The 13439-nt window shown below is 38.5% G+C and overlaps 1 protein-coding gene across 2 annotated transcripts in view; it reads left to right on the top strand.

Annotated features, from left to right (window-relative positions):
- Positions 1-1985, top strand: part of HIF1A (hypoxia inducible factor 1 subunit alpha) — a 42689-nt gene extending 40704 nt beyond the window's left edge. For both annotated transcript variants that reach the window (XM_027568783.2, XM_027568784.1), the window contains 2 exons: positions 48-174; positions 677-1985. In XM_027568783.2, coding sequence (XP_027424584.1) covers positions 48-174; positions 677-828 — 279 coding nt within the window. In that variant the 3' untranslated portion in view covers positions 829-1985. The remainder of the gene's footprint in view (positions 1-47; positions 175-676) is intronic.
- The last annotated feature ends 11454 nt before the right edge of the window (positions 1986-13439 follow it).

Raw genomic sequence — 13439 nt, 5'->3', positions numbered from 1 at the left:
TAAAAAATTTCAACACAGTAAAACTGAAATAACTTTACTGTTTTTAGGGAACATTATTACAGCAGCCAGACGATCGTGCAACTACTACATCACTTTCTTGGAAGCGCGTAAAAGGATGCAAATCTAGTGAACACAGTGGAATGGAGCAAAAGACAATTATTTTAATACCCTCTGGTTAGTTTATTCTTTCTACCCTTGAACATCCCACAGAGAATTAAAATATATGAAACTTTATTTAGAAGCTTTACTGTCAGTGAGAGTGATTTTCATTCTTTAGCATCATTAAAAGTAATGTTAGCGGTGGTAATGCAGGAATAGCTATTTCAAGATGGAACTTTTAATTTTTAGTAATTATCTTATTTATATATCTGTGTCTATGTCTGTCAGTATTAAATAGAAGCTGAAACTTGTACATTTCTATGCCTTATTCAAAACTGATTTATCACTCCTTTGTGCCATCATTGTGTCCTTTAATTGCTTCTGACATAGCACCAGTAACTCTTTATTGCACTTACTTGTTTACATAGCTGTAGTTTTGCCCTAAAACCACAGACTAAACCATAGTCTAAAAACCCAGAGCTTGTTTTATTTTCCTGCAATATCTATAGCATAGTGAATGTTCAATAATATTCATTGACTAGGTGAATGAATACTTACACATGTCTTTGTTTTTCAGATTTAGCGTGTAGACTGCTGGGGCAATCAATGGATGAGAGTGGATTACCACAACTGACCAGTTATGATTGTGAAGTTAATGCTCCTATACAAGGCAGCAGAAACCTACTGCAGGGTGAAGAATTACTCAGAGCTTTGGATCAAGTTAACTGAGCTTTTTCATAATCTCATTCCTTTTTTTGGACACTGGTGGCTCATTACCTAAAGCAGTCTATTTATATTTTCTATATCTAATTTTAGAAGCCTGGCTACAATACTGCACAAACTTGGTTAGTTCAGTCTTGATCCCCTTTCTACTTCATTTACATTAATGCTCTTTTTTAGTACATGCCAGATCACAGCACGTTTTCACGGTTCCTTGGTATTTAAACCATTACATTGCAGTAGCGTCATTTTTAAAATGCACCTTTTTATTTATTTATTTTGGGCTAGGGAGTTTGTCCCTTATCGAATTATTTTTAATAAGATGCCAATATAATTTTTTTTAAGAAGGCAGTAACCTTTCATCATGATCAGTTTGAAAAATTTTTACTCAGTTTTTTCACATTTTACATAAACAATGATTTGCCAGCAGTACATGGTAGCCACAATTGCACAATATATTTTCTTAAAAAAATACCAGCAGTTACTCATGCAATATATTCTGCATTTATAAAACTAGTTTTTAAGAAGAAATTTTTTTTTTTGGCCTATGAAATTGTTAAACCTGGAACATGACTTTGTTAATCATATAATAATGATTCTTAAATGCTTGTATGGTTTATTATTTAAATGGGTAAAGCCATTTACATGATATAGAAAGATATGCATATATCTGGAAGGTATGTGACATTTATTTGGATAAAATTCTCAATTCAGAGAAATGATCTGATGTTTCTGTAGTCACTTTGCCAGCTCAAAAGAAAACAATATCCTATCTGTAGTTGTGGAAGTTTATGCTAATATTGTGTAATTGATATTAAACCTAAATGTTCTGCCCACCCTGTTGGTATAATGATATTTTGAGCAGATTGTGAACAAGAAAAAAAATCATGCTTTGTTAGCAAAATTGCCTAGTATGTTAATTTGCTCAAAATTTGATGTTTGGTTTTATGCACTTTGTCGCTATTAACATCCTTCTGTTTTCATATAGATTTCAATAATTGAGTAATTTTAGAAGCATTATTTTAGAAATATATAGTTGTCACAGTAAACATCTTGTTTTTCTATGTGCATTGTACAAATTTTTCATTCCTTTTGCTTTTTGTGGTTGGATCTAACACTAACTGTATTGTTTTGTTACATCAAATAAACATCTTCTGTGGACCAGGCCCCCTTTGATCAGCTTTTATGTTAAAATATTTGCTTCAGTGCCTCCAACTCATAAAATTGATTACCAACAATTTAATTATGAAAATTACATCAGTAATGATTATTTCTACATTTATTTTCTTTATCACTTTATACTGTGTCCCTAAATGTTATGTTAAGTAAAATCAAACTATAATGTTCCACTGTAAAAAAATACGCTTTTAGAAAAGAAATCATTTATAAATTTATGAACCTATTAAAGTAAAGCCGATTTTAATGCTTTAATCCCAGGTGATTGGGATGAGTGAAGCAAATCCTGAACATTATAGTTACATAATGTTGTAAGGGCTAGAAGTGCCTCTAAAGATTTCCAATCTATTCCCATTTCATAGATGAAGAAATGTAGACCTCAAATGATAATCGACTTGTCCATGTCTTCAAGGTAATAAATGGTACACCAAAGATTTAAATTTAGGTCTTCTGACTCTGATATGAAACTAGAACAAACCTTGCATTTTTTGTTTTAATGATACTGTATATATTTTTAAAATAACTTTACTCATTTTTCCTGTATTTTGTTTATGGAATAGCTATATTTTTTTTTAATTTTTTATTGTTATGTTAACCACCATACATTACATCATTAGTTTTTGACGTAGTCTTCCATGATTCATTGTTTGTGCATAACACCCAGTGCTCCATGCAGAACGTGCCCTCTTTAATACCCATCACCAGGCTAACCCATCCTCCCACCCCCCTCCCCTCTAGAACCCTCAGTTTGGTCTTCAGAGTCCATCGTCTCTCATGGTTCGTCTCCCCCTCCGATTTCCCCCCCTTCATTCTTCCCCTCGTGCTTTTTTTTTCCTTAACATATATTGCATTGTTTCAGAGGTACAGATCTGTGATTCAACACTCTTGCACAATTCACAGCGCTCATCATAGCACATACCCTCCCCAATGTCTTATCACCCAGCCACCCCATCCCTCCCACCCCCCCACCACTCCAGCAACCCGCAGTTTGTTTCCTGAGATTAAGAATTTCTCATTATCAGTGAGGTTATTATGATATATGTCTTTCTCTGACTTATTTTGCTATATTTCTTTTCTGATTATAAAAGTATATTCTCACTTTAAAAAATTTAGTACAAAAAGATGAAAAATCACTGTGAACCTCTGCACCTAGAAGTAACAGCAAATGATTTTTATGGACAAATTACAGAGGCAGTGCCAGAGCCTTAGGTCTTGTAACCTGATGTTATAAGAACAAAATATCCTGAACAAAATGAACTAAGCCCCAGATCTTAGGTGGCTGTTTTTCTCTTAGACTGAAGAAAATGTTACTACAATTACATGAAAATTTGGGAACAAAAATTTATAATACGAAGACTTACTCCAAGATTTGGGGAGCCATGTATATTTCACTGTAAATACTACAATGCGAAGTGCATCTGCATTTCAGCATAGAGGTGGTATTTTAGAATAAAATAGTTGCTTCATATTTTCAGGTCAAAATACCAAAAGTCCTGCTTATTTTGGTAGCAAATTAGCTCTATTTGAAAACTAGAAGTGGATGTATAGTTTTCAAATATTAGTAAGTGGTCAGATTATATGTAATGACCAGGAGTCAGAAAATGACTTGTAAGAGCAATGATTTAGAAGAGAAAGTCACTTTAAAGGACAGTAGAACTGGAAGGAAATAAGTACCCACCCACCTCTTGGTCATCAGAAATCCCCCCCCCCCCCCCCACACACACACCCCGGAGTGCTTGAAGCTGTTGGAAATAGCAGAACCGGCCCTTCCTTCCCAGCATTGTGCCCTCTCTTTGAGACTCATTTACTTCTTTATAATGCCTTTCTCTGAAGTATAACCCTACTCTAGCAACTAGAATTCTCTAATAGCTTTTCTCTCCTTATGCATGCCTATCACCCACTTTTCTGGTGCCACTGAGTGAATGATCACAGTATTATTTTCACACCTGAAGAAAGTATGGCAAAGGAGTTTAGTGTATTTTGTTCTTTTGTTCTAAGCCTTACCTTTAACTTTGTAACTAAAAAGAGTTCCACAGAGAGCTTACCACAGCTAAATACAGTGGCTTTTAGATTAGGAGTTTAAAATGAATCTGACATCTTTCAGGTATTATATGTTACAGTTTGTGCTGAGCATTTTGCATATTATCTCACAATCTTCAAAAAACACCTATGAATTAATATTTATATCTCATTTTATAGATGAGGAAACAGTCTTGGAGAGGTAGCTCAAGGTTCAAAGCATTTGAGCTGGCCATCAGTGACTACATAGCCCATGGTGCTGAACACCACAGGGTGCCAGCCAGTTCAGGAGAACATATCCTTTTCCCTGATAACTGTTTAAATAGCAAGAGAAAGCAGTGGGGTGAAGGTAATGATATCAGAACACACTAAGGGGATGTCCTAAGCAAGAAATGGCAAGACATAAATGGAAATGAGTAAAAATGGTGTTCTACAGTGCTATCGAATTTTGAGTTTGAACTAGAGATTCAGGTGTCTGGTGATGGAGACATTAACTCACAAGTAAGAGGTGATTTATGGAAAGCCCGTCAACGAAATATAAAAGGTTATACCAATGTACGATACGGTTCTCCCAGAGCTGTTTGCCTTAATGGCATAACAGACACGTTTATTTTAAGTCTGTATAACTTTGCAACTATTACTTCAAATAGCTCTTTTCCCCTACAACCTCTAAAATACAGAAAAGATGAGCTTAATGTTACTGGCTTTGCAGAAACTTAAATATTGAGATTCTAAAAGTTCAGATTTCTAATGTAGCAACATCAGAAACAAGTTGCAAAGAATATGGAATCTTTTTTTTTTAACAATAGGGTTTTGGTTAAATAAAACCTTTGCCAGCATGTTGCCAACTGTAACCAACAAAAGTGTAAAGAAAAAAATCTTTTACTCAGGTGTTTGGTTTTTTTTTTTAGGTCCGCCACTAACCACTTTACTCGTATTTCATCCCTTAAAATAGCGCTGAACCCGTTGTTCCAGATCGTTTTACAGATCGTTGTTCGATCTGTAGAATTTGATATGAAATAGTCTCCCTGTACTATAAAAGCTATACCTTACCAAACAAACCCTCCTATAAAACGCCTTCTGGAGCTTTATTGTGTTCACACTTTTCAGAGGTTTGGACATAATTTTCTTACCTGTAGTGGACGGTTTTATCCAAGACGCTGCCCAGACACCCGATCTCCTTGTACTATTTAATTTCTTTTATTCCCTTGTCTCGGCTCCATGATCCGGGACGGAGAGAAAAGACAGGTGCCTGAGAGCAGCACTGATCAGACAGACCCCTCAGCGGGGAAAATAAGAAGGATGCGGAAGGGACCGGTCACCCCTTCTATGCCTGGTGCCGCCGGTACTACATGATAAGGATGCGAAACACAAGCCGCTGGGAAAAACTTGCCCAAGCCCCGCCCGCCGAGCTGCAGGCCCCGCCCCGGTACGTGCTCGGGCGCAGCACCGCAACCCCAGCCCCCGCCCTCGGCTCGGAGGCCGGGTTCGCTCCGTGGGGCTGCTGCTCCCAGGCGCCCGCCTACGTGTGAAAGCTCATGTGGGAGGCGCGGCCTCTGCCGCGTCTGCACGGGCGGGCCGGGTGCGCTGGTGGTCAGCAGTGCCCTTTGTCTTCGCCGATTTGTCCAATTCTGATGTCTGGTCCTTGCCCCCACTTCTCTTGGCATGAGAGGGTTGGGAGATGCAGGGAACAGAGACCCGATGTGTTGCTGTGGAGCTGTCTGCGGAACTCCCAAATACTTTGGGGTGTGAAGCTGTGCTTTATTAGAATAGAAAAATATCTGAGGTGTCCTAACAGATTGGACCTTGTTTAACTATATAACAGGTTTTAAAAATTAGTCATCTACTAATCTGGTCAAAAACAGAGGACTCTTTCGGTTATTTAAATAAATTTCCCATGAGGAACTCAGAGGTTTAGTTTATTTTATATAAAGCACTTTGAGATATCCCTGATCAAGTAAATTGGAACTTTAGCTGCCCCAGGTGTTTTGTTTGGTTTTGCTTTTTGTTTGTCGTGTTTTTTGAATATTGTGTGCCAGCACCCTATTGAGGCCAGCTATTGAGAATAGTTTGGGAGAAGATAATCTTGTTGGACAGAAGGGAGGTGAGTTTATGGAATACGGAGAAGCCTGCGGCATTAAATTTAATCTCCTGTAATTAGTATGTTAAGATTGTGCAGTTTGTAGTAAAAGTACACAGAAAGGTATTGTTTAAATTAATAACCTCATATGTTTATATCCACAGTTGCCAACATTTTACATTTTATTTTACATTGTTTCCTTCAGGAAAATTCAATGTTCATGGTTTTTCAAACAGAATATCCAAGAAAGTAAGAGTACATTTTTTTAAAAAGTGATCGAGGTGTTTTAAATGTTTTACTAATAAAAACTGATCTGTAGCCTCAATCATCTTGTGTGTTTGTATTTATTGATTTAGAGAGGTGCCACTTAAAGAGAGTGCTACAACTCTTTTGGTCTTATGGATGTTTAATAATCATAAACTGGTGATTCTCCACAGAGCAGAGCAGGCTTGGGGGTGGGGTGGGTGGCTGTAATGTTTATCACCAAGGGCAATGCATTTTAAAAAGTTGAGAAACATCATATAGCCTCACAAGTAGACTAGAACTCTGTTAAGTCAAATCTATTTTTTAGAGATCTTTGAAACATTAAAACATTAAGAAACACTATATAGAGATCCTTTCCAAGTATTTCTGGATAATATTTGCTCTTTGAAACATTTTTTTTTTATGGTTCTACACATACCTGCTATGACAGACATAGGAGCTCTGAACAGCTGTGGGGTAAACCATCATAAACTGTCTCCTGATTTCCCAGTAGGCTGGTAGAATATTGAAAGCAAAAACAAAAGCATAAACAAAAGTGAGGTATTAACACTACAAATTAGAGAGGAGCCAACACATACTGGGTGGGTGCTATGCCTCCTCCCAGGCAAATTGAACTGCAAATATTTGCCACCCCTGTGAACTGCCATGTCACTACACCTTTAGCTTTCTTCTTTTTTTTTTTTTAAGCTTCATTGGTCATTTATGCATGTCTCATTTCGCCAGTAAAGCTCTTATCTCCTTCCAGCATGATTCCATATGATTCATCTTTGATTGCTCCTTAAAACCTTCCATTCTGCTTGCACAAGGACAACTCACACATGATTAAAGGTGGGAGAGGATCTCGTGTGACAAGGGGACCAGAGAAGAATTATGATCAGAGAAAGAGAATGGGGAAAACAGGACTATCTTCTAGTCTTCCAGTGAAATCCATTCATTCAGTGAACAGTTACTGAGGGTTGAGTGAGTCCAAGGTGTTTGCTATATTCAGAATGTTTGTTTCCTCTCAACATTCATATGTTGAAACCTAACCTCCAAGATGATACCAGTAGGAAGTGGGGCCTTTGGGCAGTGATTAGGTCATGAGGGTGGAGCCTCATGAAAGGGATTCCTGCCCTTATAATAGACACCTTTTTTATGAGGCTTCACCCTCATGATCTAATCCCTACCCAAAGGCCCCACTTCCTAAAACTATCATCTTGGAGTTTAGGTTTCAAGATAGGAATGTTGATAGCCTCTCCTGAGAGCTCCATTGCTTCCTTTGGCTGTGTGAGGATTCAATGAGAAGTCAGCCATCTGCAAGTGTAACAGGGTTCTCACCAGCCTCCAGAACTGTGAGGAATCAGTGTTTGTTATTTATAAGCTCCCGAGTTTATGGTATTTTTCTTAAAGCAGCTTGAACAGACTAGGACAATGTTATTCTAAGACCTGTGGATGATACAAATATTCCAGAATGTGGTGCCTACCATCAACAGCCCATTCTATGAGCTACTCACACATTCAACTGTTATTGGGCAAAACATGACTGAAAACTAAATATAATATTTATTGGCCATTTAAGATGTTCTGAGTCGCCATTACCTTTTCTTTTCATGAATTGTTTCTAGCTTGATAATCTGTATCCAGACTACACTGCTCCCCACAGGAACCTCAAATTTGGCTTCTGAAAAACTAACTGTGCTCCACATGATTCATCATACGTTCTCCAAATGCCTCCTCCTCCTGCATTCCCTGCTCCGTGTCCCAAACCAATCCCTAGAGGTCCCTTGTCACTTACGTCCGTATCCACCATATCCAGTCCGACTCAATTCTTTTTTTTCCTTAAATTTTCACTTTGGAAATTTTGAACATGTACAAAAGTAAAGAGAATAGTATAATGATGCCCAAGTCTCTGCTATTGGGTTCCCTAGGAAGTAGACTCTGAGATGGAGACTGCAGGTCATGTATTAGCGCTTTAAGGGACAACATGAGAAAGCAAAAAAGTGGAAGTGGGTAGAGGGAGAAACCAAGCTGAGATGCAGTCCCAACAAAGATCTTCAGCAGCCATATGTGGAGCTCTAGACCTGGGATAGTCCTTGAGAGCTGTCCCAAGTTACAGAGAGGGCTGGGGCCTTTACACCCCTACACTGATCAGTCATTGGATGGGGGAGTTATGCCTTTAAATGCATCTCCAGGAAAATGGCAGTATGAGGAGCTCCATGGACTTGTTCCCCAGTGAAACAACTACAACTGGCAAGATTTTTTTAAAAATACCATTTAAAGTTTCTTGAACTTGTCTGAAGAGAATACAGCAGATGAAGAAAATTTTATTTAAGAAAATATACTAAATCTTGGTAAGAACATCAAGAGTTAGTGACACTTGAGCCATGACCTGCTGCCTCCCCCACCCTGCTCGGTATGACAAAAGCTCAACTCCAGCTGGGTGTGGCCAAGAAAGGGCTCCCTCTTCCCCTACATCCCAAAGGGCTATGGTATCTTTCTGGGAGGGCCAGGCAGCCAGCACTTCTCATCCTCTTTAACTTCATGTTGCAAAGGTAAGAGATTGGAGAGATCGGGAACTCCTTTCTTCCTTTCAGACACTATTCATAGGACAGGCTCTATCCCAGGCACAGCAGGCCAAGAGTGGTAGGACCCCAATTGCTTTCACCTCAGCTCTCACATTTGTAAGCTGGGAGTTCCATGCTAGCAGAGGCAGCCTGAGAAGAATTATTGCCCCCTCCTACAGCCCTGCTCCTAAAGCAAGGTATCATTCTGAGAGAAGTGGGCCTCTGTCCCCATCCCCAGCTCCATAGCAGTGGCTCTGAGATTTTGCCCAGAGGGAGAGAAAGTCCATTAGAACAGAAACTCAGAAGCTCTCCCCACAGGAATGGACTCTATTTGGAAGAGTGTGAGAAGATTCAAACCCTAAGGTGCTGTTAAAAACAATGTATGTTTTGGTGGTAATTAAGAAGAGGCTGGTAGCTCCATGGCAGCAACAAGTTAAACTGCAGACCAAGGACTCTACCAGAGAAAGTCAAGGAAAGAGACAACTAAGAGGAAGTCCTCTTGGGATCAGAACAGGCCTCAAAGACTACCTCTGCAAAGGAGCCTAAATGTAATTGGATTAGACTGTGGAGCAATTCATGCCCCTAGGACACTGTCAAAAGCAATGGAGCAATCAATAAGCAATTCCTCGAGCCTAATGGCTGGGTGTGATAACAACAGAGGCTCTTTAACAGAGAGATCTGGAAGAGACAGCCAAAGAAAGCCTTCCTAAAACCACTATCATCCCAGGTAACTGTGTGCAAAGCCAGGGCTGTACCCTCTGAGTAGCTACTTAAGAGGCTTCACCTGGGGGAAATGGACTTCACTAAAATAGTCCAGCCAGGTCACTAAACAAATAAACAAGGACAAAAAACCAAAAAACAAAAACAATAAGCCCCATGGGAAAGAGGGAGCAATCGGTATTGAGAATTGCTACAATAAATTATATATACTAACAGTAAATATTTTGGTACCTTAACAACAGGTGCAGAGCCATACAATTGTGTATTGGCTTCAATTAGGCCTGCACATTTGATATACGACAGAAGTGACTTTTTAGACCATTAGGGAAACGGTGGACTATTCAATAGGAGGGGCAAAGAAATTACACATATGGAAAATACATATACATAGATATATATGGTTTTATATATATATATATGCAAAAAAGTGAAATTGGATCCTTAACTCATACCATACATAGAAAAATTTTTAGATGGATACAGTGAATTAAAAGTGAAAGGCAATACTTTAAGACTTTTGGAATAAACTTGTGGCAGCAATGTTGGCAATTTAACAAAGATTATGCACCTCTTCCATAGAGTTGTTGTGGGGAAGAGGTTGCCCAGTTAGGGATGTCTCCCAGGTCTCTTTGCCTCGGGGTAGGACTATGTGAGTGACTTTCAGATAACAGGATGTGGACTGAAATAATGTACACCAGTGCTTCTTAAACTATCTGTGGTAATGGACAATTTGTCTCCAATTTATTATGGATCAATACTTTTGTAAACAAAAACAGAAATAAATTACCACAAAATTGATATTTAAAAAGTCAGACCAAATGCAAGCCCATTTTTTATTATTAGAATTAACAGACATACAATTACTTTGCCAGATTGCTATTAAAAGTTTACAAATACTTATTCTTAATTTCTGTACTACTAAGTGATAGAGAGGTAGTAAATAGTTTGTGGACCAGCAGAGGTTAACAAACCACCTGTTGAGTGTACACCACTCCTAGGCATGGCTCATAAAAATCTCTCATGCAGTCTTTCACATTCTTTCTTCCCCTGTCTACAGACTAGATGTTGATGCTCAGGGTGACTTTAAAAAAACAATGGCTGAAGATGGCAGAGACTTCATCAGTCTGGGTCCCTGGATGACTTCTTGGAGCAGACCCCTTCCTGCCCCATCTTGCCATTAACGTGAAAAAAAAATTTATTTTGTGTTAAGCTACTGAGCATTTAAGTTTATTAAGTCACACTACTGGCATTAGCTTAGCTAATAATGAAATACAGGGAACATATTTATAGACAAAAGTCCTTATTGGAAAAGATTTAAAAATTGCCTACACTAAAAATAAGAATCTCTGTACAACAAAAATCACCATAAAGATAGTAAACAAAAACAAATCAGACTGGGGAAAGATATTTATAATACATATAACATACACCAGTTTAGTATTCAGAATATATAAGGCGATCCTACCAATCAACTGAAAAAGGTGAACAACCCAATTGAAACATGGACAAAATATATGAACAGGCATTTCATAGTAGAGGGAATAGGAAAAAAATTAGAATTTAAGAAGATGCACAACCACGTTGATAATCAGAGAAATGCATGTTAAGACCACAATTAGATACCAAGTTTTTGAGACGATATGGCTGAATATGGAACTGCCATGCACTGATAGTGAAGTGAAAATCAGTTCAACCGTGCTGGAAAAACAATTTAACATTATCTTTTAAAGTTTCACACTTGCACCCATTATCATCTAACAATTATACTGTACGATGTATATACTGCTGTAAGATGTAAGCAAAATTGTCAACTTTGGCAAACAAAATTAAAGGACATCCTTAAAAATACAGTTAAACTGTGTTTAAGATACAGGGCGCCTGGGTGGCTCAGTTGTTAAGCGTCTGCCTTTGGCTCAGGTCATGATCCCAGGGTCCTGGGATCGAGCCCCACATCGGGCTCCCTGCTCCGTGGGAAGCCTGCTTCTCCCTTTCCCACTCCCCCTGCTTGTGTTCCCTCTCTCGCTGTGTCTCTCTCTGTCAAATAAAATCTTTAAAAAAAAAAAAAAAACCAAAACTATGTTTAAGATAAACAATGAGTAATTTTTAAAATTTTATCTGCAATTCAAATTTAACTTGGCCTCATCTACTTTATCTGGCAATCCTACAAATAAGAGGAGCCATGTACAAAAGTGTTCATGGTAGCACTGTTTATAATAGTAAAATCTAGAACCCACCTAAATTTGCAGAGAGGAAATAATGGATAAACTATGTATTCACACAACAGAACATTAGGCAGCAGTGAAAATGAACTACAGCTATGAATAAATCTTAGAAACATTATTTAATGTAAAAAATAATTCAGGGGCGCCTGGGTGGCTCAGTCGTTAAGTGTCTGCCTTTAGCTCCAGTCATATCCCAGAGTCCTGGGATCCGCACGCATCAGGCTCCCTGCTCCGCGGGAAGCCTGCTTCTCCCTCTCCTGCTCCCCCTGCTTGTGTTCCCTCTCTCGCTGTGTCTCTCTCTGTGAAATAAATAAATAAATAAATAAATAAATAAATAAATAAATAAATAAATCTTAAAAAAAATAAAATAAAAAATAATTCAAAGACCATATATTAGAAATTGCAAAAAAAAAAAAAAAGTAAAGTAAAAAAAAAAATAAAAGAAAGGGGAGTGGTGCCTGGCTGGCTCAGTTGGTAAAGCATGCTACCCTTCATCTCTAGGCCATGAGTTCAAGTCCCAAGCTGGGCATAGAACTTACTTAAAAAAAAAAATTGCAAATACCATTTTCATAAGACTCAAAACCAACCTCAACTGAACAATATACTGTCCATACACATGTCATAAAGTATATACAAGAGAATGAGAAGCAAAACAAGGTAGTTATTACTAAGGTAGTGGTAGAAGAATAGGTTAGGGGAGGAGTTCACAGATGAATGCGACAGAGTTGGTAGTGCTCCTGTTCTACACAGGCAGAAGGTACACGTATATTTGTTTCATCGCTATGCTTCTTATCTCAGATATGTTACATAAGGTTTTACATAAGGTTTTCTGTATACATATTACATAAAATTTAAAAAATAGATCAACAATCAGGAACGTTACGTGAGTTGAACAGATCTACGGACAGATCATCTAATGCTATTATATCGGGATACCAGTCCTAAAGAATAAATATAGCATGTCCTGCAATCTGAAAATGGTGAAAAGTACAAAATACAGCTCCATATCTAGTTCCAGGGAGAAGCTAAGAGGTGGAGTGTACAGAGAGCCAATAAGCCAAATAATCAATAAATATGAATAAATACTTTCGGCTAAGTACTGTGCTAGATTATTATGAGCATAGGGGTGGGTGGTGGCGGGGAGATGTTCACAAGTTTCTCAACTTGTGGTTGCAGAAGACTGCTACGGTTACAACGAGAGACACATTAAGCACTATATTATGTGGCTGTGGACTGTGACAGAAAGAGTCCAGTCCATTCCTCTTAGTAAACCGTCTTCAGATCCTGCTTCCACAAGGAGGTAGGTTGAAGATGGGGAACTGTTCTTGCCTAGTCACACTAGGGTCACTTTAAAGTAAAGTGATAGTAAGGATAAAGCCAATTAACACAAACTAGCCTAATGCAGACCTAAAATCCTTCTTGGGCTCACAGGACACTTGAGATATAAACCTCTTCAATGAAATGTAAAGGACTGACCTTAGCTCCCTGCTAAGGAGAGCTGAGCAGGTAAAAACGACAGGGACCCCCGCATGCGCAGTAAGAAAACCTCGGCTCGCGCGAGGCCGGCTGGAGGCGGAGCTAACTGGGCCGGATAGT

Source organism: Zalophus californianus, chromosome 6 (genome assembly GCF_009762305.2).
Source record: "Zalophus californianus isolate mZalCal1 chromosome 6, mZalCal1.pri.v2, whole genome shotgun sequence".
NCBI lineage: Eukaryota > Metazoa > Chordata > Mammalia > Carnivora > Otariidae > Zalophus > Zalophus californianus.
The sequence above is the reverse complement of the archived record's forward strand: the minus strand, read 5'-3'. Positions and strand labels throughout refer to the sequence as shown.